Raw genomic sequence first — 27,595 nt, 5'->3', positions numbered from 1 at the left:
GACAGCAAAAAAATAAAAAGTATTTTAAACATTTAGAAGAGTTGTGACAAGATTCATTTGAGCATGACCAGCAGAATATTTCCTACAGTGGGATTATTTTATCCCTAGAAGTATTTGCAGAAGATATAATCATTGTGTAATGAGAAAAAAAAACTACAAAAAAGCTTCCAAAATATTTGACTTTACCACGGTTGAAAATTACAAAAATCAATTAAATTTTTATACACTTGAAACTAACAATTGGTAATTGAAATTAAAATATGTCACCACTTAAAATAGTATCTAAAATCAAGAAATACTAAGGGTTAGATTTAACAAAAGATATCATAATGTACTGAAAACTACAAAATGTCACTGAGAAAAATTAAATAAAAACTAAAGAAGTGAAGAAATATATCATATTGATGAATCAGAACATTGTATCTTTCTTTCTTCTCTTCCCTCCTTCTTCCCTCCCTCCCTGACTAGTTTGCTGTTACTGTTTTTTGATAGTTCTTTAATTTGGGCTGAAAAACCTGGGTGCACATGTACTTGGCCCCCAAAGATGTACTCTCATACAATAGAAACCATTAAATAGAAAGTTTGGTTCCCATTTTATTGTTCAAGTTAAAGTTATTTTTCTTTTAAAATTTTATTGGTACAATTTAAATATACTTAATGATCACATTCATCAAAGAGAGTTTGTATCTCTATGTGATATATCTTTTTGTTGTTGTTTTTTTTGTTTTGTTTTGTTTTTGGTACCAGGGATTGAACTCGGGTCCTTGCGCTTGCGCAGCAGGCGGCGAAACCACTGAGCTAAATCCCTGGCCCAAAAATGTATCTCTATTCTTTTTTCTTTCTTTCTTTTTTTTTTGGTACCGGGGATCAAACTCGGGTCCTTGTGCTTGTGAGGCAGGCAGCAGAACCACTGAGCTAAATCCCCGGCCCTCTATGTGATATATCTTGATTCCTCTTTTTCTCCCAATTCCCTTCCTTCCCTATATCCCCACCCCCTTATTTACAAAAGCTTTGCTTCCATTTTGAGACAAGGTCTCCTTTTCTAGTCCAGGCTAGCCTGGAACTTACTATATATCCCAGCCTGGACTCAAACTTTTGTATTCACCATCCTTCAGCCTTGGCCTCCTGAGTGCTGAGCTTACAGGTGTGTGCCACCATGCCCAGCTCAGAATATTCAATATTTCTAAGATATCAGTTTTTTCCAAAGCGTGGTATAGACTCTATGCAGTCCCAGCAGAAGTTCAAATTTATTCTAAAACTAATAAACAAGTGAAAAAGAACTAAACTCACCAACCCTATTCTGAAAATGAATAAAGGTAAAGAACCTGTAAAATTTCAAAGTTCTTTCAACAGACAGTTCTGACTCAGCTTGATACTCTGATGGGAAAAAAATGAAGTGTGTCCCATATAAAACAAATACATAGAGCTAGACCTAAATACAAAGGCAAAAACTTCAAACCTTCCAAGTAAAAGCATGGAAGAAAATACCATTAGATAGGCAGAGATTGGTCACATAAGATGCAAGAAGCGCATGATCATAAAAGGAAAAGATTAATAAGTTGGGCTTTATTTAAAAACTATAACTTCTGTAGTTCCATGCATAGTACTAAGAAAACTAAAAGGCAAACTACAGACTAAAAAAAATTTGTTTGCATGTTTAACAGTAAACTTCCATTCAGAATATAGAGAACTCTTACATCTCAGTAAGATAGTTCTTTAAAAAGGCAACATATTTTAACTTACTTCACAAAGGATGACATACGAAAGGCCAAAGCATCTATAAAATGATTCTCAACATTATTAGTCTTTAGACAAATGCAAATTAAAGTCACAGCAAAATATCTTACACCCGTTAAAATTTTAAAATGAATAAAATTAAAGAATCATACTTTCTTAAGAAGTTAGTATACATTTAGTATAGAACTCAACCAGCTTTAATCTGAGAGAAATTAAAACATGTCAACACAAACTATTGTATGTGAATATTTATGGCAGTATGACTCCAACTGGAGGTTAACCAAATGTCCATCCACAGAAAAATGATTAAATGAAGTGCAGACTGTCCACATAATTGCAAGATGCTCAACAGTAAAAGAGAAAGAATTGCTGATAGGCTCAATGGCAGGGATGATTCTAGAGCACATACTTTAAGATTACATTTATGTAAAACTTTAGAAAAGATAAATCTGACCTGTATGTACAGAGTCTTTCTATGCTGGAGTAGGGGACTGGATTAATTATAATAGAGCAAAATAGATTTTCACGTGATGGAAATTTTGTGTGTATTTGTATAAAACTGTGGTGGTTATTCAGTTGTGCAAATTTAGCAGAAACTCGGCAAGATGTGCATTTATTTTTTTAAATTCTTTTATTGGTACATTGTAGGTATACAACACGATTACATTTCTCATTGGGAACTTGTAACTTTACATGATGCATCTTGGTTCTTATTTTTTCCCCATTCCTAGCCCTCCCTTCACCCCCTCCACCCTTCCCTATTTACAAGGACTTTATTTACATTTTTTCCATTTCTCATCATTTTTCCTTTCCCTTCTTTCCTTTCCCCTGCCCCTCCCACTACCCCTACCCCTTTGGACCTTTTCTTCCTATTTTGCATTATCAATTACTCATTCTAATCATTGGTACATTTTAGGTATACAATATAATGACATTCAGAAGATGTGCATTTAAAATGGGTGAATTTTAGGGCCAGGGATTTAATTCAGTGGTTCCGCTGCCTGCCTCGTAAGCACAAGATCTTGAGTTCAATCCCCGGTACCAAAAAAAAAAAAAAGAAATCACTAAAATGGTTGAATTTTATCATACATCAATGAAGACTTTTAAAAAATAGGTGTTTAGAATGTATGCTATATATATATATATATATATATATATAGTTTTGACATGTATATATATCATAATTTCTTTATCCATTCATCCACTGATGGACCTAATGCTGATACTGTATCTTGTCTACTGTGAAAAACATTACAGTGCATGTGTGAGTGGAGTGCAGTTGTCACTCCAAGGCGTTGATTCCACCTCCTTTGGGTGCAAACCAACAGCGGGATTGCTGAGTTATACATAGCTCCGTTTTAAAATTTTCAAGGAACCTCAAACTATTTTCTATTTTGTAGACAATTCCACATGTACCAATTTAGAACATACTCTATATGTACCAATTTACATCCCTACCAACAATGTGTAAGAATTCCCTTTTCTCTATATCCTCATGAACATGTATCTCTTGAGTTTTACATAATAGTTATTTTCACAGTATGAGGTGTTCTCATCATGGCTTTCATTTCCATTTCTCTGATAATTAATGATGTTGAGTGTTTTTTCATAGATCTGATAACTGTGTCTATTCAGGTGTTTTGGCCTTTTAAAATTGGATTATTGTTAATTATTATTATTTTGTTATTGAGTTATATGAGTTCCTTATATATTATGACTATGACCTCTCATCTGGTATACAGCTTGCATATATTTTTCTCCTGATCCATAGCCTGATTTTTCCTTTTGCTGGGTTTTGTCTTTCCTTGCTGTGAAGAAACATTTTAGTTTGATGTAGTCTCACTTGTTTGCTTCGGGGTTTGGTTGCCTGTGCTTTTCTCATGATAGCCAAAAAATCATTCTCTAGACCAACACTAAGTAGCTCTTACCCTACGTTTTCTTCTAGGAATTTTCTGATTTCAGGCTTTTCTTCAGATCTTTAATCCATATTAAGTTTATTTTTGTGTATATTGTAATGCTTTTCTCAATACAGTATAACGTGGTTGTCATTCTCTGACAGTGCACAGAAATTTTCCTTATTTTTGTAGCAGTGTTATACTCCACTCTAAATATACACCATAGTTTATTCAGCCAATTTCTAACATTTATGTTGTTTTCAATGTTTTGCTATTATAAATAATGTTGAAATGAATAAGTCTGTTATTCTATTTTGTTGGAACTGTATGTTTTAGGTAATTTTCTACTGGTTGAATTACTAGGTCAAAAAATAAATGTATGTAAACTTTTGCTGGAAATTACCAGAATTTTCTCTAAATGGATGTGCACTATTTGCTATTGCCATCAGGAATATAAGAGAATGCCAGTTACCCCAGAGGTGCTCAATGGAGAAGTTATCAGAATTTTGAATTTAGCCAATTTGATAGTCAGGAAAAATACTCTAATATAATTTTAATTTGCATTCTTCTTACACTGAATAAGATCAGTTATCTTTTTGTGTGTTTTATTGCTTCTGAATTATGAAGCACCTGCTTGTGTGTTATGTTATTTTTCTTACTGTGTTTTGGGTGTTTTCTCCAATTTATGATGTCTTTACATTTTAAATTATAAGACCTATATATGACCTGTGGCTCTTGCCTTTTGAATGTGCTTAGTATTCTTACCTAAAATGCCTTTGTATATACAGTTGATTTCATCAGTCATTATTATCATATCTGATTTTGGGTCAGACTATTAAAAACTTAACCCTTGTTTTCTCTTCATATGTTTGGTTTTATTTTTTAAATTAATAACTCCAACTCATTTGAAGATTTTTTCTTTGTGCATTTTATAAAGTATGGGTCCAGTTTATCTTTTCTCATATGGCTAGCCAGTTGTTCAACACCTTTTTGAAAATATCCATCTTTTCCAAAGTAATTTAAGAGGCATCTTTATTATATACTAATGTACATATTTAATGTGTTATTTTTAATTTTTAAATAAACATTTTTATCCGATTTGAGAATTAACTTGTTTATACAATTTACCTTACCTTTCAAGATCAGAACTTTTATATGTCTCACCTTCTCTGTCTATCCCCTTCCTCCAAGATTTTGAAGAAATCATATGTTATTTTGGTACCAGCTTGTTTTTACTAATTTTTGCTTTGTTTTCTTTGTTTTAATATCAGCGCTCTATTAATTTGTAATTCTTTCTTACCAGTTACATCAAGTGTCATAGGACTTGATCAGCAGTTTTTAGCATTAGTTAGTAATTTCACTAGTATGATTGCCCATTGTAGCTTTTTATAGCAAATTTGTTCCTCTGTTGCATTCAGTTTTGTGTTCTCTGGACCTTCAGTATAACTCTAAATAACTTTTTTGGAAAAGTTTTATGTGCAGTAAATTTCAGTGTCCTCTTGTGCTGAGAAAAGTCTTATGCAGCTAAAATACTTATTTCTTTGTAGGCAATTTTGCTTTATTTTCTACAGGCTTTTATAAGATTTTTTTTTCTTTATACTTGGAGTTCATAAATTTATACTGTGCTCAGTTTCATTTTCACTGCATTCTATTCAGACAGTGACTTCATTCTGAAGATTAAGATCTGTTTTGAGCCCAAGGACATGTTTATCTCACTTTTCTTTGTTCTTTCTTTTTGGAACTCCTAGGTGCTATATGTTAGACCTTTCAATCTGTTCTTCCTCTTAAAATGTTAATCTTTTTTACCTTTAGAATTACTCCCTGAATTATCACCTTACTAAACTTTCCAGTTTGCTTATTCGCTGTCTTTAGCTATGTCTTGACATATTTTCTTTTTGTGTGTCAAAATTGGGATTATCTATTTGGCAGTTACATTTTTATTCTGATCAGTAAGTTTTTACATAAGCCTCTCCCGTTTTTTAAAAAAGAGATGACATATCTTCTTAAATCTTGCTGGGGACAAGCCATATGTATTTAGAATTTTCTTCTCCATGTACCATGATTTCCTCAGAAGTTTGTTTTTTCTTTGGTTTGGTGCTTTTCATTCATGTTGTTTGTTTTCATCAGATGTTGTCTATTTATGATTTAGATTGTGGTGAAATTCTACATCAATCAATATTACTTTTACAATATCTTTTCTCAGGACAAATGATAATCTTGGTCTTTCTCTTTTCTTGGTCTTCTCTTCCATACACGTGTAGTCTCAGATCCTTCTGTTCTCATGATTTTCTGTTCCATCTGATTCCATTCGATTTATGTTCTCCATAAATACTGTGCTATCCTAATTTACTGATTGCACCCTTTCCAAATATGTTACTATTATAGATTTATTTCTATCTTAATAACATTTGTTTCATTTCAGAATATGGTGAAAAAGAAAAACTTAACAAAATGGATATTTTTTCAATTTATGACACTATTATTTTGCTCCTCCTAACTCAAATACAGAAGTTATGGCAGTTGGTACAGATGAACAGATGTCTCCGAGAGTGCTTTTTGGTTCAGCACTGAGCAGGATCTCATATCATTACCTATATGAAGTTCTAGGGACTTGGGATCTGAGTCTTGGCTTTGCAGTTTTAGTAACTCATTTTTTCACATCAGGCTCACATAACATCCTGATGCTGATATATTAATTTAGAACACAGTAGTGCATCTTTTTACTGACTTCATTAAAAAAATAATAGTTGTATGAAATTTATAATTATAACTCTTTAACAACTCTCTAACAATTAACTATTTCCATTTAATTTTGTATACATATTTGAAATTTTCTAAAACTTCATTTTTTAGAATTATCAAGTTAAAGAAAGATTGCCCAAGGTATTGCTGAAGAAAAATAAATGTCACCAATACAGAATAGTCTGGATGGGCTGACCAGTGGCTTATTGCCATCCTTGGGCAGTTTATCATGGGGAGCAAGATTATATTCATAAGGTTGTTTGGTAAACCCAGAATCAGAGCAAGAAGAGCTAGTTGATGATTTTAACGGTTAGTGCTTCACAGAGAGGGAGAGTTATCTCCGAATTGTAGGTTGATGCCTTCATCTTCAGGAAAGGGTCCACTGTGAGAACCAGTTTTCCAATCAGTTTAACCTCTGATAGCCCCAGAGAGTATAATACAAATCCTATGACTATTTTCTCTGTTGTTTGTTTGTTTCTGGTGTTTCCTCATCTCTGCCTTCTGATCATACGTTTGCCACACTTTTCCTAACACAAATAGCAGAATATCTCTAGAACCTTAAACTTACAGAGATCATACCACTCCCAATACCTCATCCCACTAGGCAACCAGGTCTCTGTTTACTTTTGGGGGGTTGTTGGAGATCTTCTAGGCATGGATTCCCCATAGAAAGTAAACGTGGTTTACTTGCTAGGGTAAAGAAAGTAAACACATGGTTGCACAAAAACAAAACAAACAACAAAAAACATAGCATGTACCACCGCTGTTGGGCAGGCAGTGAATGAGTAGAAATCCAGATGTAGACTGTTGAGCCCCACTGGGTTAAGACAGCCGGGTGGTTGCACTAGAGTTGATGCTACTCACCTCTCCCCCACTCCAATAAATCTCCGTGCTCAGTGAAATCACACCTGCCTGCTCTGCTTTCCTCACACATCTGTAGTACTTGCTGTATACTTGGCATTGTTCTAAGAGCTGTAGTAGGGCTGTTCCTCTAATCCAGCACCCACGTGTCTTTTGCAGTTGTGAAGATGACCTGTCTGAGGACAGAGATGAGCTCCTGCATGGGATTTCGGAGCTGGACATCAGCAACTCGGATTGTTTTCCATCCCAGCTGCTAGTGCATGGGGCCTTAGCCTTTCCTCTGGGCTTGGATTCCTACCATGGCTGTGTTATAGCGGCTGCCCGCTATGGCCGGGGCCGAGTGGTTGTGACTGGCCATAAAGTATTATTCACCGTGGGGAAACTAGGCCCTTTTCTTCTCAATGCTGTCCGCTGGCTGGATGGGGGCCGAAGAGGCAAGATCGTGGTACAGACCGAGCTTCGAACACTGAGTGGCCTGCTTGCCGTGGGGGGCATAGACACCAGCATCGAGCCCCATCTGACCAGCGATGCGAGTGTCTATTGCTTTGAACCCGTGAGTGACGTGGGGGTCAAAGAGCTGCAGGAGTTTGTAGCAGAGGGCGGTGGGTTATTCATTGGAGCCCAAGCTTGGTGGTGGGCCTTCAAGAACCCCGGAGTGTCCCCTCTGGCTCGATTTCCAGGAAACCTCCTTCTCAACCCCTTTGGCATCAGTATCACAAGCCAAAGCCTCAATCCCGGGCCCTTTCGTACCCCTAAAGCAGGGATAAGGACCTATCACTTCCGCTCCACTCTAGCCGAGTTCCAGGTTATCATGGGCCGCAAGAGAGGTAACGTGGAGAAGGGCTGGCTGGCAAAGCTGGGACCAGATGGCGCAGCGTTCCTGCAGATCCCCGCCGAGGACATCCCAGCCTACATGTCCGTGCATCGGCTTCTACGGAAGCTGCTGAGCCGCTATCGTCTCCCAGTCGCCACCCGAGAGAACCCTGTTATCAATGACTGCTGCAGGGGGGCTATGCTTTCCCTGGCCACGGGCCTGGCCCACTCTGGAAGTGACCTCTCTCTGTTAGTCCCAGAAATCGAAGACATGTACAGCAGCCCCTACCTGCGCCCCTTGGAGTCTCCCATCACCGTTGAGGTCAACTGCACCAATCCAGGTAAGACCAAAGGGCTGAGACATCAGCATTAGGAGGATGAGTGGATTAGCGGCTTGTGACTGTAGCAGCTCATATGGGGGAGTTGACCACTCGAAGAGGGTGGCTCCATCCTTTGTAACACACTTTTGAGAAAATAAAGACTGGGCTTTTGGGTGCTGCTGGAAAGAATTCAGTCAAGGCACCACAGGCATGAAGGGGAAGAGTTGCACAGAGCTCAGGCAGGGTCTGTGGAGCACTGTGTGGGGCAGAGTCATGGAGAAGGGATAAAGTCTGCCCTTCTATGCTCTCTGCAGGCACCCGATACTGCTGGATGAGCACTGGCCTCTACATCCCGGGAAGGCAAATCATAGAAGTCTCACTGCCCGAAGCTGCTGCCTCTGCTGATCTGAAGGTGAGGCCATGCCCCATCTGTCTCACCAAGTGACAGAGCACCCGAATTGCCTTCTGGTTGATAGCTCATTGGGTCCTCATAAACCCTACTGGCAGTACAAAGTCGGTATTGTTACCTCCATTTCAAGGATGAGGCAACTAGGTTGCAGAAAAGCTAAATATGAACCTGATATATTTCAGAGCACAGGATCCCAAAATAATCAACTTCTGACTCTTCAGGGTTGTGCTTTTGTCATATCCATAGAGTGAGGAGTAGGATAGCTATCAAACTGAAGGTATTCCATCCCTCAGCTTGCATTCAATAAACCTTAGTTCATTATCCATGCCCACGTGTATCTCCCACTGTAGCACAAGGTCTTTCTCATTCCACCTTCTTTCCCATGACACCAAAAAAAAAAAAAAAAAAAAAAAAGAGTATTCTTTAATATCTCAAATCTACCCTCTGCTTTGTCCCTTCCACAAACATGAATTCTATGACTAAAATTAAATTGTCATCCTGCTGTTTCACACCAGCGGGTCTTTGTGATGGTGAGGATCTTCCCTATGCCTGTATCTGTCCTGGCTCTTATTTAGCAAAAACTTAAGGTAAGCAATCCCAAGACTATCAAATGCAAGCCTCATGGCACTCCTCAGGAACAAGGAAGGAATTAGAGTCCTCTGTTAACACTGGCCAGATCACACTGCCTTGCACCAGCCCTCTCTCTAATCTGCAAAGGTCAGAGTCACCCTGCTCCCTCCCCAGTGCCAGAGTTGCCACCCTGCAGCAGCCAACCTCAAATTCTTTCTGTTGCAAAGGTATCATTGGACCATCTGTGGAGTCTGCACTCCCCAGAGTGAACCTTACCACTGCACCTGCTGCTTCTCACATTAATGTCTCCACATGGTCCCAAAGCTGTTCGAATCCCTTTTGAGAATATCCAGCCATAATGGAGTCCGCCTGTCCATGAGGAATACTACAATTTCATGAGTTTGTCACACATTTTCAACTTCACACACTATCTCAATGGTGTTTGGGGTCGAGGATTTTTCCTGAGTGCCCGCCTCTTGGGCTTCCTTTTTTTGCCCACACATGCATCATGGTAACTCTGGTGGGGGATTTCTCTACTCCAGATACAGATTGGTTGCCACACGGATGACCTGACCAGGGCCAGCAAGCTGTTCCGAGGGCCCCTCGTGATTAACCGGTGCTGCTTGGACAAACCCACGAAGTCAATCACCTGCCTCTGGGGTGGACTCCTCTATATCATCGTGCCCCAGAACAGCAAGCTGGGTTCTGTGCCCATCACCGTGAAGGGGGCTGTGCATGCTCCCTACTACAAGCTGGGTGAGCAGAACCTGTAGGCTGCAACCCAAGGGAAAGGGAAGGGCCTGGGACAGGGATGTGATTGTGGACTGTTTGGTGAAGGACAAGAAAGGCACAGATTAGTGGAGGGAGGAAAAGAGGGAGGGTGGCTTCCTTAGATTCTGCTTTGGGCCAATGATATAAAGACCAAACCACACTGATGAGGACTTCATAGGTGGCTAGAGAGAGGGGATATGGCTGTTTGATCTGGACCATTCTCCATCTGGGGTCTAAGTTGCCTCTAATAACTTGAGTGAATGTGTGTTTCAAGCTCTCTGGCCTCTTTTCCCAGGGGAAACATCCCAGGAGGAGTGGAAGAGACAAATCCAGGAGAATCCAGGTCCCTGGGGAGAGCTGGCCACCAACAACATCATCCTCACAGTGCCAACTGCAAACCTGCGTGCTCTGGAGAACCCTGAGCCGCTGCTCCTCCTCTGGGATGAAGTGATGCAGGCTGTGGCACGACTGGGTGCCGAGCCTTTCCCTTTGCGTCTGCCCCAAAGGATTGTGGCCGATGTACAGATCTCAGTGGGTGGGTGCTCCAAGAGAACCTTGTGTGTGCGGCCCCCGAGTCCCCTTCTTGCCACAGCCGGGGGGGCAAAAATGTTTTGCTCGCAAAGCATATAGTACATGTACTCCTGGCTATTTAAGTGGAAAGGAAAAGATACACATAAGAAATAGGTAATCCGGCCGGGGATTTAGCTCAGTGGTTCCACCGCCTGCCTTGAAAGTGGAATGTCCCGAGTTCGATCCCCGGTACCAAAAAAAAAAGAAAAGAAATAGGTAACAGTTTAAGTCAGCATGTCAAGAGATGCCATCAAAAGCAACAAGGCATGTTACCTGAGTCTTCAGAGGTGTTCTTCAAGAGACTTCAAGGAGGGGTAAAGATAGTGACTTAGCTCAGAGTCAGTGAAAGACATTGAATAAAGTGTTCTTTGCCTGTGGATCCAAGAGCCTAAAAAGTGGGGGGTGAGCAGCTGTATAGACATTAAAGAATAATGGAAATTTCTCTAGATCCTCATTTTTTTGGGGTTGCATAGGTAATCCTTGTAAGGTAGTGCCATTGTGAGCAAATCCATATCTAATAATGAGAGGAGAAACCACAGTCAAAAAGTCCTGAATTTTGAGAAGAGGATATAACAACACAGAATCCCATAGAAATAGCACTCCTGTAAAAACAAAAAGCATAGTGGCAGGAATGGCCATCTGTAGCCTGTAGCCTCTCCCCTTCAACCCTGGTTCAGGATGGAGTACAGATAAGGGCACAGGGATGAAAGCCAGGAGGTCTGAGTTTGGGTTAACTTTTTAAGTAGTAGGGGTGCCAGAAGCTGTCCAAGCTACCAGGTATTTTGGAAAAGAAAGAGCTCAGAGAAGAACTTCATGAACTTCTGAAAACCTGACCCTTTTCTCCTCCCTCCTACATTTCGCAGGCTGGATGCATGCAGGGTACCCCATCATGTGTCACCTGGAGTCTGTGCAGGAGCTCATCAACGAGAAGCTCATCAGAACCAAGGGGCTGTGGGGCCCTGTGCATGAGCTGGGCCGCAACCAGCAGCGGCAGGAGTGGGAATTCCCACCACACACCACTGAGGCCACCTGCAACTTGTGGTGTGTATATGTGCATGAGACAGTCTTGGGCATTCCTCGAGGCCGTGCCAATATTGCCCTGTGGCCCCCAGTTCGGGAGAAGAGAGTCCGAATCTACCTGAGCAAGGGGCCTAATGTGAAGAACTGGAATGCCTGGACCGCACTGGAAACGTATTTGCAGGTACTGAGCAAGAGTTGAGGGTGGGAAGCCCTACTGGGGCCACGTCATTAGATGATATTCTAGCGACCCAGGAGACATTGCAGTGTATTTGCCTTTTCCCATTCAGAAAACCCTGCCGGAGTGCCAGTATGACAGTCCTGTTGACAGTGTCTTTCAGTGCATTCCTAGGCGTGACCCTAAAGTGGATTTAACAGACTCAGCAGCAACCCTATAGAGATATATCAGTAGACAGAGAGCACTGAGAAATCTTTAAATTGGCAGAAGCAAATATAGTACTGTACTTACTCTTTCTGGCTTTAGAATGAGACATGTCTGAGACTGAAGCCAAACTCTCCTGCTTCATTGCTGTTAAAAACCAACCTTCCTTACACACACACACACACACACACACACACTCTTCACAAGAATTATGACCCACTTTCCCCGAAGATGAATGTACCATCTCATTGTGATTTGGCTGTGCCTCAGATTCTGCCTTACGTAAGCAACCCAAGAATCCCAACTGCTCTGGGCATGGAAGTTGTCTTTGCCTTTGAACTATCATTGGAGGCCCATGCTCTCAGCCCTCAAGTTCCCAGGTCATTTCCTGGCTCACTTTGGGAAGTGGCCTTGCCTTGGATTCAGGACAAGCATGCTGTACTCTGGTTCATCCATGAGAATGGTGTAAACAGCCAGAGAGGCTCTGTTTCCACCTTTCTGTCTGGACACTTTGCCCTAGGAAAAAATGTTCCTCATTCATGAAGTAAAGTTAGGTTGGTCTTGGTCAATTTCCCAAGTTGTTCTTAAATGGAAAGTTCTGTAACCTTGGCTAGCCAGGGCTCTTCCCATTTCTCCCAGGATGGCTGACTCTTTCTAAAATTATAATTTACTCCTAATTCTGGTTAGACTCTCTATAGTCTTTTGCAGCTACCTGGCTCACTTCTCCCCCATCCTCCCCAAAGGCCATTTTAATAGCTGTGTGAATGGACACAGACCTATGGTTGAGGATTTCAGGATAGGGGAGGGAGTTTCCAAATGTTAGGGGTTTAATTTTGCAACCCTGAAAGATAATCAGGAGCATTCCACTTTAGGCAATTTTAAATCTTTGTGTAATGTCCAACATTACTTCCATGATTTTATAAGATAGGTAAATAATAATGTTGGTAGAAAATATTGATAATAACTATTACAGTATTACCAAGGCCGTCACTGATTGTTTACAAACCCCAAGGATGTTAAGATGATTAGACAGTGAGAGAGTAGGGCGTGAAGCCAGTGTGTAAAACAGGAGAGGTCATGACAGATACAGAGTTAATGTTTAGGAGTTAAATACACTAAATTCACTTATTGTGTTTGATGAGCCCCCTTTTTTGTAAATTAGATGTCTCAACTGGCTTCACCTTTCTCTTTCCAGCTCCAGGAGGCCTTTGGTTGGGAGCCATTCATCCATCTCTTCACTGAGTATAGGAACCAGACCAACTTGCCCACAGATAATGTCGACAAAATGAATCTGTGGGTCAAGATGTTCTCCCACCAAGTGCAGAAGAATCTGGCTCCGTTCTTTGAGGCCTGGGCCTGGCCCATCCAGAAGGAAGTGGCTACCAGCCTGGCCTACCTGCCTGAATGGAAGGAAAATATTATGAAATTGTACCTTCTCACACAGATGTAAGGAGTGCCCATCGAGGTGGCAGGTAGAGAGGTTTGGGGAGGTAGGCAGAGGTGAGATTCACTCCTCCACCTCTGTCTTCTAGGGTTCTGGGCTTGCCCCTGTATCTTATCATCAACTTCTGTTTCTAGGAAGTGGGTTGAGAACACGGCAAAAGCAGAGTCAGGATTTCTCAGGAATAAGGCCTTCTACTAAGCATCCTGCTTCTTTACTCTCAGCTGTCAGATTCCTTCCTGACCCTTTATGGCCCAGTCTGGGAGTCTATACCAGGCTTCAGCCATCCTCATGAGCTAAAGCCCATAGAGGGTGTTTCTCATCTACACATCCTAAGGACTCTCTCTGGATTTATTTTTGATCATCTGATCCAGAAATCTGACCATAGAACTCTACTGGAATACAAATTTACCATGACAACCACACAGTTCCCTGAAGCCTCATATATTATTTGTCCTGGGTAGTTTTCAAAGCACTTGAAAATCAGCCTGGTATAGTGAGAAAAATCCAGAGCTAGGATCCGCTCTTGGTTTCTCTCTGTACTTTCATTTTCTTGTACGTGGAACAGGGATACAAATCCCTGCCTCTCAGAATTGTCACAAAGATGCAAGTGGATAATTTTAAAGAGTTCATAAACTGTACCGTGCATGGCATCTGAGAGATTGCCTTACTTCATGGTGCTCTGCAGAATCACAATATCCTGCCTTCATCCCTTTCCCAAAGCTTAGAGGTTAAGTGGTTAAGATCATCATTTCTACAAGTACATGCCTGGCATTCAAATCCTGGGTCTTTCACCTATTAGTTGTATGACCCTGGCAAGTTTCTTAACTTCTCTGTGACTCAGTTTCTTCATTCTATAAAATGGGATATATTTCTTGAAATTATTGTGAAAATTCCATTTTACATTGCCTCTAAAAGTGAGTAGAACAGTACCTGGCAGTAAGCTGTGTTGAGGAAATTGAAGCTGCTGTCATATCTAAGTAACTCAGTATCATTTTAAAGTCTGATGTCACTTTTTGATGATATTTACAGGTACAGTTGTAATTTTTTGTTTTTTTAATTGATACATAAAAGTATAAAAAGTATACATATATTATATATATATAAATGGAATACCATTAATGTTTAACTCATATTAAACACATCTGTCTCCTCAAACATCTGTCATTTCATCATACTATTGAAAGAAAATCTTTTCTTCTAGCTTTTGGAAATACACAGTACATAATTGTTACCTCTCCTGTCCCATCCTATAGTTTATACACCAACCCCCAAAAGAACCCTCAGATTCTTTTATGACTCTAAAGGAAGGACTCTAAACGTACGGTGGGATTTTTAAAAGCTACTTACAGTTTGGCCTCCCTACCTAATTCTATCTTTCAGGCCATGTTCCTTCTCTGATTAAATTAAGGGTGGAAATCTTAACAAAAATAAGGAGAATTCCACCTCCGTCCTACCAAACCATGTGGCTTCATGATGGCAGGTATATTTTGATAGTGACACAGATTCAAGGTACAATCACTATCAAGAGTTACCACACACATATAGAAAACTTTACTTTGGAACAAGATAACCAAATATAACTAACCCAATCTTTACTTACCACACATAAAAAGATCCTCCTCAGTTTTCTTCTATATTACATAAAAGAGCCTCCTAACTTTTCATCTACATTTCTAAGTTTCATCTCTAAGTTTCATTTATAAGTTTCATCTACATTTACTTTCATTTGCGTTCCCTTTTCTTTATAGTTTTAACTAAAATTGAGCCTCTAGAATTAATGTTGTTTACATCCAACTAGTTTTCCTTTAGCTTACTTCTTTATTTATGTTAATACACCATTTTATTTACAATGTGTGTACAATAAGATTTCATCCACATAATGTTTTTCTTTGCCTTTCTTCATAATGTCATCTCTCTATCCTAGAATGTTTTCCTTTTATTTCATGAAAATCTTTTGTCTAAATTCTTCAAACATAGATGTTGCACATTCATTCATCTGACATTTAAAATAGTTTCTATCCACTTTGGAAGCTGTCTTCAACCTTTTGACATTACGTTTATTGTGCACTCTATTTCTATTGTTATTACATTACATTCTCATAAGGAGACCACCATCTACAGTCCTTGCATGCACAGTTCACAGTAGGATTCACTCTCCTATGAGAATCTAGTGCCACTGAGATCTGATAGGAGGAGGTGGAGCTCAGGTGGAGATGCAGGTGATGGAGAATGGCTGTAAATACAGACAAAGCTGCTGTGCAGCCCAGTTCCTAACAGGTACCACACTGGTACCAGGACCCCTGTATTTTGGAGTATTGAGTATGTGCCAGATATTTGTACTGTTTTTTTATAAATTGCTTAATTTAATCTTCACAATAATCCTATGAGGTAGAAACTGTGATCACTCTCATTTTATGATAGAGATCTGAATTTTATGGAGGTTAAATACATTACATAAGGTTCTATTACTAATAACCGGTAGATCTGGGATTTGAACGTAGGCATTCTGATTATAGAATGAGAGTTCTAATTAAAGTGTTTTGAATAACCAAATAAATGATAAGGAAAAATCAGCAAACAGAAAAAGCATTATGTTCCTACTCACTAGAGCCTTGGCTCCTTATTCTTATCCCTCATCTCATTTTATCAGAATGAAAAGTCCCTTTGTTTATCCCAAATCCTTGTACAAAGAAAAAGTATAAGGGAGGCTACTGGAGTGCGTCCCAAGAGACTGTGCTAGGTGAGCACTGGGTTTAGTTTCTGTCCATGAAAGCACTCTCTACACTTGATCTTAGCCAAAAGGCCGAGAAGCAATAAAAGCACTCTCTCTAGATACAGAAAAGTGGCCTGTTTTGGTGAGCATCTGACTTCTAAAAATCTCAGATACTGCATGTTCTCTGAGAAGAAATTAGATTTTCAATCTTTTAGAATAAAATCATACCCATTCTTTCCCTCTTTAATCCATTTTTAGCAGTGAGGCTCTGGAATCATTTAAATATATAAAGTTACCACCTGCCTGTGAGTCTCAAGCAGGGTGTCCAGTTTAAGATGATGGACTGAACGTGCGTGTTTATCTCCTTTCCTCCCCAGGCCCCACTGAAGCTGACATCAAGAAACACAGAAAAGAAATGAAAAATCCCAATCAAGCAAACTGAAGGTATTTGGTTACCATTGGAGAAGATCTCAACACACTTCTGGGAGAGAGAAAGTGGATGAAGCATGAAAATGAATTGAAAGAGCAAAGGTACCCTTCAGACAGAATATAAGCTGATCTGAACAACATAACCCCAAAAGAGACTCATGCACTGGAAAAGTCTATCTACAAGAGAATTATACCAGTTGGAAAACTCACCCCCATCGTATTCTACCCCCCCACCCTTGTACACAGAACACAAGTAGCCTCATATTGGTACCAGTTAAAAATTCACTGTTGTTGTTCTTGTGGTTGTTTCTTGTATAAAGGAATTGAATAAACTGCCTGAGGAGACGTAAGAGTTGGTGTTCCAAATAAAATTCCTCTTTTTGTGGTAATAAGTGCCCCTCAGCCTATTAACTAACTCTCTACTGAGAGTGAGACCCCTACTCAAGTACCCAAAGTTTCTGCTCATAAAGACTGGCTGGAGATAAAGACCTATCCATGCAACAGCAGAGGAAACCCAACCAATATCTGTAAAAGTCAATAGTTAAAATTGATTCTTAAGTGTAAATGTTCAGCTAGGAATCCCCAGACATGGAGGGGAGAAGGAAAGAGCAAGGGAAAAGCATTTTAAAAAAAAAATAACCAAGAAGAACTAAGGAACGTTGAAAAATTCTGCAAACTCTGGACAAAACAAAGTCAGCATGGTAAAGAAATCACTTAAAATTGTAGCCACATCTTTAGGGAGATTTGAGGTGTATTTGTAAAATGGGAATTGGATATTACAGAGAAAGGGAAAATTCCAAGAATAACAAGAGATTTTTGAAAACAAAATAAGACTTTCAAAAGTATCCAGCAAACAGGCTGGGAAATAAAGTGGAAAGACTCTCCCTGGAGATGGATCAAAAAGAAACAGAAAATATGAAGGAACAAAAGAGATACAGATAATCAAAATATAACCATTAAGAGTTCCTAGAAGGAAGAACACAGAAAACAGTACAGAATGAAAATAATCAAAGAACTGAAAGAACTACATTTTCAGATTAAAGAGGCCCAATAAAACCCATATCTAGGTACAATCTTATGAAATTTGGGGATATTATGGGTAGAAAATGATATTAAAAGGGAAAAAATTAGATCATAATAATTAGCTTAACTAAAAAGGAGTGAGAAATATATTGGTGGCAGATTTTTCATCAGTTACATGATTGCTAGAAGTCAAAGGAGCAATGTGTTTGTTCATACATAACAACGTCTAGAAAACTTTTGTGCCTAGAATTCCATAGAAGACAAACTGGCAAGAGTGATGTCAAAATAATGACATTTTTCTGGCACACAAGTTTTCAGAAAGGCTACTTCCTTTGTACCCTTATTGAGAAAGTACCCTGAGGAAGTTCTCCAGAAAAATAATGAAAACCAGTAAATAGAAAAAAATGGGATCCAGGAAATAGCAGAGCTCACCCCAGATGTCTCATTCTTGGGTAACAGTTATCTAGTAGCACAACTCACTCTAGAGTGATAATTATACAAAAAGATGTCACTCGACAGTGACATTTGTTCAGCAGACCTATTTTGGATGAGAATACTCAGTCTAGCGCTCTCTGGGAAGAATCTTCATTTTGCCCCATAGTATCATAGAGAAGCTAGGAAGTTGGAAAATATGGAAGACACACATTCTTTATCCAACCAAAAAGAAAGACAAATTAAAAAGATACCAAAAATGCAGGTCCAATTATGAAGGAAAACAAAACAGGGCATGATTTTGACTATTCATTTGACATGGGTGGTGAGTACGTTCCCTTTCCAGTGATGCATACATGGTGACATTGGGTGAGAAGAAAATACCTAGCTTCTACTTGTTTTTTGTTGTTTTTTTTTAAAAAAGTATTTTTATAGCCAAAATCATGTAGATGCCATTTATTGGTCTTCGGAGTTCTGGTATCAGCAAAGCATGAGAGGAATACTGTTCAGAACTGAAGTTGAAAGTGATGCTGACAAGTTAAAAAGAAAAGAAAAAGAAGTTAGAATTAGTTGGGAGAAAAAAGAGAAGAGTGTGGCTACTTATATACTCAAAGTGGGGATGAAAAGGTAAGGTCTTTAGTTCAGGGGATAAGAACTAGATAATTAGTGTAAAATAAACCAATGAAATTATTTAAAGTGACATATCTATCAAACATTTGGGGAAGGATGGATAAAGGAGAAGTGGGAATAGTTTAAGTTAAATCCTTATCTTTTGTAATGAGAAATTATTAAAGATTATCTAAAGTTAATAATCAAGAAATTATTGTTCAAACATATTATTTAAAGTTAGGAAGTTAGTTAGTGGAAGACCCCAAAATAGATATTGTTTAAAGCATCTAGGGAATGAGACTAGCATTAAAAAAGGGTGGGGTGGCAAATTGTGTTTTTCATTTTAAGTCTTTCTGTACTATTTAATTTTTTACCTTGTGCATGTAATATTACTTTGAAAAAAATTTTAATAAATCCAAATAAAAATCATTTCATGGCTTCACACTGACTAAGATTCAGTTGATCCAAACCCTTCCCATGGCTTGAAAGGGTCTCAGGTGTTTGGATTCACCTAACTTTCGAACACATCAAGTCTCCATTCCTCTCCAGTACCAACCACACTAAATATACGACAATTATTCAAACACCCTTTACATTCTCTTGTTTCTACAGGTATTCCACAAAAACAAAGCCCTATGCTGGTCTCAGCCTGTCTGGTGATTGTGCTTACCGTCTAGCAGATTCATAGTATTTGTTGAATGAAGAATGTTTGAGAAGGCACTGGTGAAGTCTATAAACTGATGTTCTCTCCAAAGGCTTATGATGCCTGTCCCTATTCTAGGAAACACTTCAAGAAGACCCGTATGGGGCTGAAAGCTTTTCTACTCTCCTAATCACTTACCAGCTGTAACAAGTTACAGTCTTACATGCAGCCAGCTGGCATGGGAGGATTTCCATCCATCTGTCAGTCCCTTGTTATGTTCTTTCCCGTTTCCCCTGCACATTCTAATCTATTTTCAGCTATTTTCCCCTGTACTAGGGAGACACCTTCAACTAATAGAAGTTGTCAGGCCACCAAGTTTTTTATGTACTGCTATTCCTACTCTCTTAGTAGCCGTTCCTACTCCAACCCCACTAACATTTCTAGCTGAAGATAAATATTTGTACAAAGTCCTTTTCTTACTGAGTTACTGTCTCCCCTATATACTGTGCATCAGGATCTGGATCAGAGATTTACTCTCACGAATTAGACAGGTTCCCAGATTGTTACTGTCACACAAATAACCCAAATTCTTTTATAAATTCTACAACACAGCTCAGTCTGCATTCCTGTAAAAGGAACTGAAATATGCCATTGTCTAACTCCCAGGGTCAACTGGAGCTCTCAAATGAGCACTGGCCTTAACAGCCAATCTTTCATAGGAGCATTTATCAGAAATCCTTCCTATGTGTTCTTCATAAAATCAAGCCCTGACATACTTAGTGCCTTAGTCAATATCCTCACTCAAAGTCACAACCTCACCTAATTTATGTACCCAAAATGACCTTAGATGCCCACTAGTTTTGCCAACAACATAACATACCATATTGCATCTTTCAAGACTGCTTCCCTCCCGTGTTCTCCACACCTTGCAAAATCTTTGGATCCCTGTTGGCTTCCACTTTGCGAAGGGCTTCTTTGACTCACACTGTTTGGGTGAATCTTACAGTTTGGTAGGGTAGGAACTGAGGATGATCCTCAAATTCCAAGATGTAGTTCTTCCAACTACAAGCATACACAAAATAACTCCTCATCTAAATGGAGAAACCAGAAAAATGTTACTTTGCATTTGGATTCTTGTTCTTTTCAATGATAGCTAAAAGAAGCATTTCTTTGATATGAGTTTGAGCAGTTGAATTGTGCATGTTCTAGTCTTGGGTTGGTTTCACAAATCCTCATTATATTAGAAATAAATAGAATAAATTAATGAGTAGATAAATAAAAGGTAAATAAAGGGAGGAAAACAGTGCTAGTTTAAACAATAGCAACACCACCAGGTATGGTGGCACATGCCTATAGCACTTGGGAGGCTGAGGCAGGAGGATTTCTGCAAGTTCAAGGCCAGACTGAGCTACATAGTGAGTTCAAGACCAGCCGGAACTATATAGTGAGACCCTGTCTCAAATAAAAACCCAAAAAGTTATCGAGAATAAAACAATAAACAACAGCAACAACAAAGTGATGATGTGTCAGGAACTAAGGTTTATATTAATACAAATACTATATGTGCACCTGAGAGCCGTTAAAAGGCTACTTCTGTTCACCTGAACTAAATGTGAACTCAAATTATTAATTATTATCAAATTATTAATTGAGAAGTATGTATAAGTGGGTACCAAAAAACTTTTCCATGAACTGCCTAAATTTTGACATAAAATTCATTTTCACAGCCTGCCAAAATTATAATAACTGAAAATCTGAAATAGTGCCCAACAGCGGGGGTGGGGGGGGTGGAAGGGTAAAATTATTTAAGGCACAATATACAATCTATGAAGGGATCTAGAAGAGGCCCCACTTTATAGAAAGAAGACCAAATCCCTTCCTGAACAACACAGGTAGTCCAGGGCCCAAGTGTATGCAGCTTGCTACGCTTAGGGCAAGACCTGGTGCCTGTAGGGTCTGTGCTTTCAGCAGAAGCCAGGAACTAGGGAAGAGATCCTAACTTACTTCACACTCCACCGAGGTAATAAAGGAGAGGGAGGACCCCCTTTAAAAAAAAAAAAGTCTCCTTTTATTCTAGCTATCTTTGTAGCCTTGGAGATAAACTGCTACAAAGAAAGTAAGTTTTAATTATATTTTTGACATTGAACCATAAAGCTACTGACACCATGAGCTTGTGTATAAGTTGCTTTGGACACCCAGAACAGACTTCAATCTCAAAGACTCACTGAAAACTGAGATAAAGTGTAAAAAGGTAAGCAGCTAACTGATGTTGGTAGCATTAGAGTGACGTTTGGCATAAAGCCTCATGGGTCTCCAGCGCTGAGAGAACTTCCTGGGGTGAAGGGGGAAGAATACCCTCAGCTGCTGCCAGTGAGGCTGTCAGTGGCCTCCAGCCAGAGGTGACCAGGGACATGACAACAACTGGACAATCTCGATCTAGACTCATTGCAGCAGGGAAAATCCACACCCTAGGAACGATGGGCTTCTCAGTCAATGGTTTTAAAAGAAACTACTGTAGGATCTTGGCTTTAGTTGGATAATTTGAGGGAGAATCTAAGAAGGCAAGGTTTTATTCTGGATCTCTGGTTGCGACCTCAATAAAACTCATCCACAAGGAGAGCTGAGTTAAGCACAAAGCTGTCAACGGTTTTTAAAAAGTAGCAGCTGCTCACTTTAGAGAAGAAGGATATTTTGTATTTTGTGGGTTCAAAAGAAACTTGCTCAATTTATGATGATCTCAGAGTGACATTCTCCTTTTTTATGAAATTGTTTATTTACAATAGGGGTACATGGCCCAGCTTGAGTGCCAGACAAGTCCCTGGAGTCAGGGGCTGCTGCCTGTTCTTCTCATTACAATTAGAGGAAAAAGCTTTGCTCCTCTCAGAGATTTAAACCTGCATTTCTCTTGGCTGAGGACAAGGGACAAATTAGAAATAAATAAATAAATAAAGAGATAAATAAACAATGTACACAAGAACTAACCTGGGAAAGGATGGTCCCACTTGGTGGAAGTCTTAGGTAAATGAAAATGAAATTAAGACTGTAAGTCAGTAATTACAGGTCACTTGTTTATTGTTTGAAACATTCTCAAATATAGATTCCTGGAGCCATTACTGGGAGGAACAGGAAGTAGTTACTAGGGTAGCAGTCTGCTTTTACCTGGAAGGGATAACTATATCTTTACTATCAGGTAACTTCATTTGCTAACTGCTATAATTAAGTCACATAGAAGAAATTGAAATTTAGAATGAAACTGAATGAATTTGTCCTATTAAAATGTAACAGTTTGATTAAAGGAGTAGCAGAAGCCACTTTCTGTAGTGCTCAAATTTACTTCATGGAATATATTATCACTATGTGATAGGAAATTAAGCTAGTAAGGATTTATGATGGTGCTCAGACTTCCAATTTTTAGCACAAAATTAAAAGCCAATGATTGCCTCCCCAAATTCAACTAAAATGCTTCTTTTTTATCTGCCCTATTTTAAAGAAATATTTATAAAATGTAACACCCTTACATTCCAACCTTTTGCAGTAGTGGGGATCAGGTCTGAATCCAGGGCCTTCACACTGAGCTACAAACCTACCCTTGTCTATTTTTTGTTATTGAGACAGAGTCTCACCGAGTCCCTAACTTGACTGGTTAGGTTCAAACATGTAATCCTTCTGCCTCAGCTTCTACAAGGTGCAAATCTCACATTTGGGCATCCTCTTCTAATCCAGCAATCAGATAAATCCATTCAATACACATTTATTGTACATTTACTACAATGCTAAACACTGTTCTAAGGTCTGGAAATAAAAGTAACAATAAATCCCCTGCCTTTGTGGTATATATGTTCCAGTTTGACCATGAGCAAATAAATGTCTATCAAGTGTGATAAATTCTATGAAGAAAAGAAGTGTAGGTAAAGGGGAAGAAGAGGATGTTTTGGGGGGCTGTATAATGAGCATGTTTGCTATTGCATGTAGTGAGGTCCAGGAAACCCTCTGATAAGGTGACATTTGAGCACATTCTTGAAAAGACTAATAGAGCAAACAGTGCACATAATTCAAAGTAAAGAGGTGTAAAACAATGTGATGCATGCTGAAGAAACACAGAGCATTTATAAGTTTCATGGCTACACTAAGTAGCTACTTTAAGTCTTGATCACAGATTTCTGATTTGACTCTATGATGGAAGTCACTTACTTAGTTTGAATCTTAAATGTTCCCTAAAAACTCATGTACTGAAAGAGTGGTCCCCAGTGGATGATGCTATTGGAAGATGGTGGGAGCTTTGGGAGGTGAGGCCTCATGGAAGGAAGTTAGGTCATCAGGGCAGCTTGGAAGGGATATTGGAACCCTGGCCCCTCCTTCATGGTGTCTATTGGCCACCACGGTGTGAGTAGCTTTGCTCTATCACATCGGCTGCCATGATGTTCTGCTTCACCATGGGACCAAAAGCAGTGGAGCCATCTGACTATGGACTCAAACCTCTGAAACTGCAAGCCTCAGTAAACCTTTCCTCCTTTTGACATGATTGTCATAGGTATTTTGTCACAACAACAGCAAACTAATATACTGACCTAATACAAATCACAGCTTTTGGAGTATCTGTCTTGAAATTTTACAATCACATCACATTTCACAGTAAAGTTTACAGCTTTTTCCTTCTGAAATTTCTGTATGCCTAAGGAGGGAAAATGGCTCATTTTAGTGTTTTCTATGTCTTCTGCCAAAGCTATAAATGAAAACATGACTCTAATTTTATATTCTAATTTCTGGGCCTTTATCAATGACCTGATGGGTCCAGTGACAGCTAGAATTTGGAACTAAATTCATAGGGAGAAAACTGATTTGGAAATAATTAAATTTGCATAGTAGTGAAAGTTTAGTCTTTCAAATGGAGGTCCATCGAGGCAAATGTGCACAGAGTGCTGGGAAATGTCGATACCATTATTCTTGGCTTCTTATTGCACTCCCTCTTTTACCCCACTAGCCTGAAAGATGTCCACTTGGCCTCAGTTAAAATTAAAAGCACTTTTGATATATCAAAGCCGTAGAAAGAACATTCATTCTCAGCCTCAGGTTAACTTAGTTCCATGGGCTGCCAGACTGTTGCAATCTTCAATACAAAATCAAACTTCTCCCTGGAAGCAGGAAGGAGTTTAGAAATGTAAGAAGATTCACTTCCTTGTCCTTTTCTGGAGGAAGACAGTTTCAGCATAGCTACATACCTGTAGTTGCTGTGATATATTCCAAGATGTCCTCTGGTACTGGAATACCACTGGCTCCCATCACATATATGCCACACACCTATGATACAAGCAGAAAAAAATGCAGGCCCAAGTTAATTTCACAATTATATTAAAGAAGAATGTGAAAAGCTTTCGTAACTCTGAATTAGGACTGGGTACTTAGCAAGAGAAATAACAAACTAGCTTCATTGCTTTCCATGAAGAAGCAGACAGAAACTTGACCTTGGAAATTATGCTTTAATCTGAATAAAATGTATCATAAATATACTCAAAATGAAACATGTAATGGATGAGTCTTCCATGAATACTCCCAAGTTAATAACTATGCTCTTGACTCTCACTACAACAGTTTTAATGAGTATACTTGAGCACTCCAATGTTAGGAGTTATAATTGTAATACTGCTTGTATCATTCTGGGTCTTCTAAGAGGCGGAAGTCATTGGGAAAGAGATTTATTAAGGGCATTGCCTATGAAGGAACATGGAGAAGGAGCCAGGGGTGGCTGGGAGCACCATCAGGCTTCGGAGTAGGTTTAATCCTTGAGAGAGATGGGAGGAAAGGCTTACACTGCAGTACAGGACTCAGAAAGGTTCTTCAAGGCCATCAGGGGCATGTGGTCTGCGAGCCAAAATTATCCATCAGAAGAGTCCCATGTGTCTCAGGAATGGGCTGCCTTACAATCCGCATCACACTTAATCTGGCTGGGAAAAACCTTGGGCAGCACGACCATGGAGTCAAGAATTCCGGAACCCACCAGCAGAAGCTGTTTGGCACTTCTATACCCTGCAGTTGGAAATCTGAGAGCAGCGTTTTCATGGTCACCACGGTACTTATTCCTAAAACAGCTGTGGACACCTGTTCTGGATCATCTTAAAAAATGATTTAGGGAATCTCCCCAGTGACTCGTGCCAGTAGGTGTACATTGGTAGATTTATCCATCTCTGTTCTTAAATTAGAATGTGGCTAATCATTTCCAGATTCTTAAAGTCCCTTCAGAGAAAGAATATAAAGACCTCCTCAAGTTAGACTCATGACTATAAATAATTGAAGAAGGAGGCCAGGGACTTTTAATGTTAGCCCACAGTTAGAAAGCATTTGTGTGAAGCAACCCTCCATTTGGCTCAGTGATAAACTGGAATTACTGCAGCAATTGGCTTCCTGCTGACAAAATGAACTATGTATCACTGGGACCAACAGCAATTCTGATTTCTGCACATCTCTTATGTGCCTGACAATTATGTATAATATTATTTGTACACATTTATTATATAGAAAGCAGAAAGAACCAGTTGCAGCAGTGCCCTATCAAGGGTAAGGATTAACCTGCTTGAACACCATATATATATTTCCTTGGAATGGAAACTGCCTTATTTGCCCCTAAACCTCTTGAGGGAGGTGGATTATTGGGACAAAATTGGGGTTTGGCTAGAAAGGACAATAGGCATGAGATAGGGAATAGATGTTGAGGAGGCACCACAATGTTTATACACGTGCTTTTTAAATGATTGCAGACTAGAATTATATTCCAAACTCCTCAATATGACAGCCAAAGTCCCTCAAGTGCTGGCTCAAATACCTCTGTAGAGGGAGAACTGTGCAAATCCTGTTAACAAGTTTCATGACAGTGAACATTTTGTTTTTCTCATGGGAAGTCTTTTCACATTTATATCTCCATGGATCAGGATATGGCAGAGCCTCACATTGCAATGCCGTCCACTCACCTCCGCCCACAAGTATCATACACATTTTTCAAAGCTAAGTTTTTGTGCCACCTTCTCTACAAGTTCCCTGATCCCTTGATGAGAAACAACTTTGTCTTCCTTCCTTTCCTTGAAGTGACTTGCAGTCCATTTCGTTCCTAAAGGATATCTGATATCACCGCTGTGTTCCTGTCAGTTCTCCTCTCTAGATTTACAGATGCAGACTTATTTTGAGACTTCTCTATACTTCTCAACCACAGAATCATTTCTGTCTGCCACAGCGCCTCCAAGAATAGATGTCCAGTGAGAATGGGTTGACTTTCGCTAAAGGATTTGTTTTCCTGGAGGTAAAAGGAAGAGTCTGAGGCTCGCACCTTCACATGAGCAATGCTACATAAATCGGAGCCCATTCCAGCCACCACCTTCCGTCCCTTCATTTTACAAACAACACTGTGTTGTTTTATTTCCATTCCTCAGACTCTTAATGCTCCCAGATGACACATGCCTCGGCGTTGTCACATCTTCTTCTCCACTCTGATCCTGGAACTAGGTGCTCAAGGTCCTTCCTTTTGAGAACAGAAAGAATCCATTACCATAATGGTGACATTGATGGAAGTAGAGACTCCTTAAAATCTAAGAGCCCCTGCACATAAAAGAGATGCTAAGCTCAGCTTTCCACAGGGAGCCTTCCAGACCCACTTCTCAGAGTCCATCTCTTATCTCTGTTCCCAAAGCTCAACTTTTTCCTGGCACAAAGCCTGAGAGCTCCGATTACTTGACCTGGCATTAGATTTCCGGGCTTCAGTGTTCTGAAATTCTGACAGATCGTGTCCAAATTGTCTTCTTTGCAAATGCCAGTTTCCCCTTGCTCATTCTTTCTGAGACCAGAATGTATTTGGTTACTTGTCAGTCTTACAAAGACTCAGTTATTTACTCATTAATTCATGAGAAATCTTTTAGACACCCACTACCTATTTATCGGTTCCACATATATGGATGTGTTTATTAAGAAACTAAGCCCATTGTGTGCCAGAAATAAAAGGAGGCAATAAGGACCCAGTGGTGAGTAAAATACCGGCATCTTGTACTCTTGACACCACAGCTTGATGAAAGAAGGCGGTGGAAACCGACAAGTACACGGATAAATGTAAAATTACACCTGGGTAAGAACTAAGAAGCAGAGTTTCTTGGTGTAGTCACGACGAGGGTTTGGTATAATGTGGAGGATGAGGAAGCCACTCCTACGGAAATGATAACGGAAAAGAGTTAAGTTT

General features: G+C 39.5%; 1 protein-coding gene across 9 annotated transcripts in view; it reads left to right on the top strand.

Moving 5' to 3' along the window:
- Tcaf1 (TRPM8 channel associated factor 1) overlaps positions 1 to 19,179 on the top strand; it is a 45,889-nt gene extending 26,710 nt beyond the window's left edge. For 3 of the 9 annotated variants that reach the window (XR_015449909.1, XR_015449908.1, XR_002388046.2), the window contains exons 3-9: positions 7,395 to 8,389; positions 8,683 to 8,780; positions 9,890 to 10,103; positions 10,414 to 10,653; positions 11,552 to 11,889; positions 13,283 to 13,587; positions 16,622 to 19,179. Coding sequence is in view for 6 of the 9 variants with exons in the window: in XM_004860481.4 (XP_004860538.1) it covers positions 7,395 to 8,389; positions 8,683 to 8,780; positions 9,890 to 10,103; positions 10,414 to 10,653; positions 11,552 to 11,889; positions 13,283 to 13,533; positions 16,622 to 16,631 (2,146 nt within the window). In the remaining 3 variants the exon portion in view is untranslated. The remainder of the gene's footprint in view (positions 1 to 7,394; positions 8,390 to 8,682; positions 8,781 to 9,889; positions 10,104 to 10,413; positions 10,654 to 11,551; positions 11,890 to 13,282; positions 13,588 to 16,621) is intronic. The other 6 variants (XM_004860481.4, XM_004860483.4, XM_004860482.4 and 3 more) reach the window with 2 other exon arrangements.
- The last annotated feature ends 8,416 nt before the right edge of the window (positions 19,180 to 27,595 follow it).

Source organism: Heterocephalus glaber, unplaced genomic scaffold (assembly GCF_053883595.1).
Source record: "Heterocephalus glaber isolate CG9 unplaced genomic scaffold, H.glaber_assembly_v1.0 deba00000818, whole genome shotgun sequence".
NCBI classification, from domain to species: Eukaryota; Metazoa; Chordata; class Mammalia; order Rodentia; family Bathyergidae; genus Heterocephalus; species Heterocephalus glaber.
This window is presented reverse-complemented; position numbering and strand designations above follow the sequence as displayed.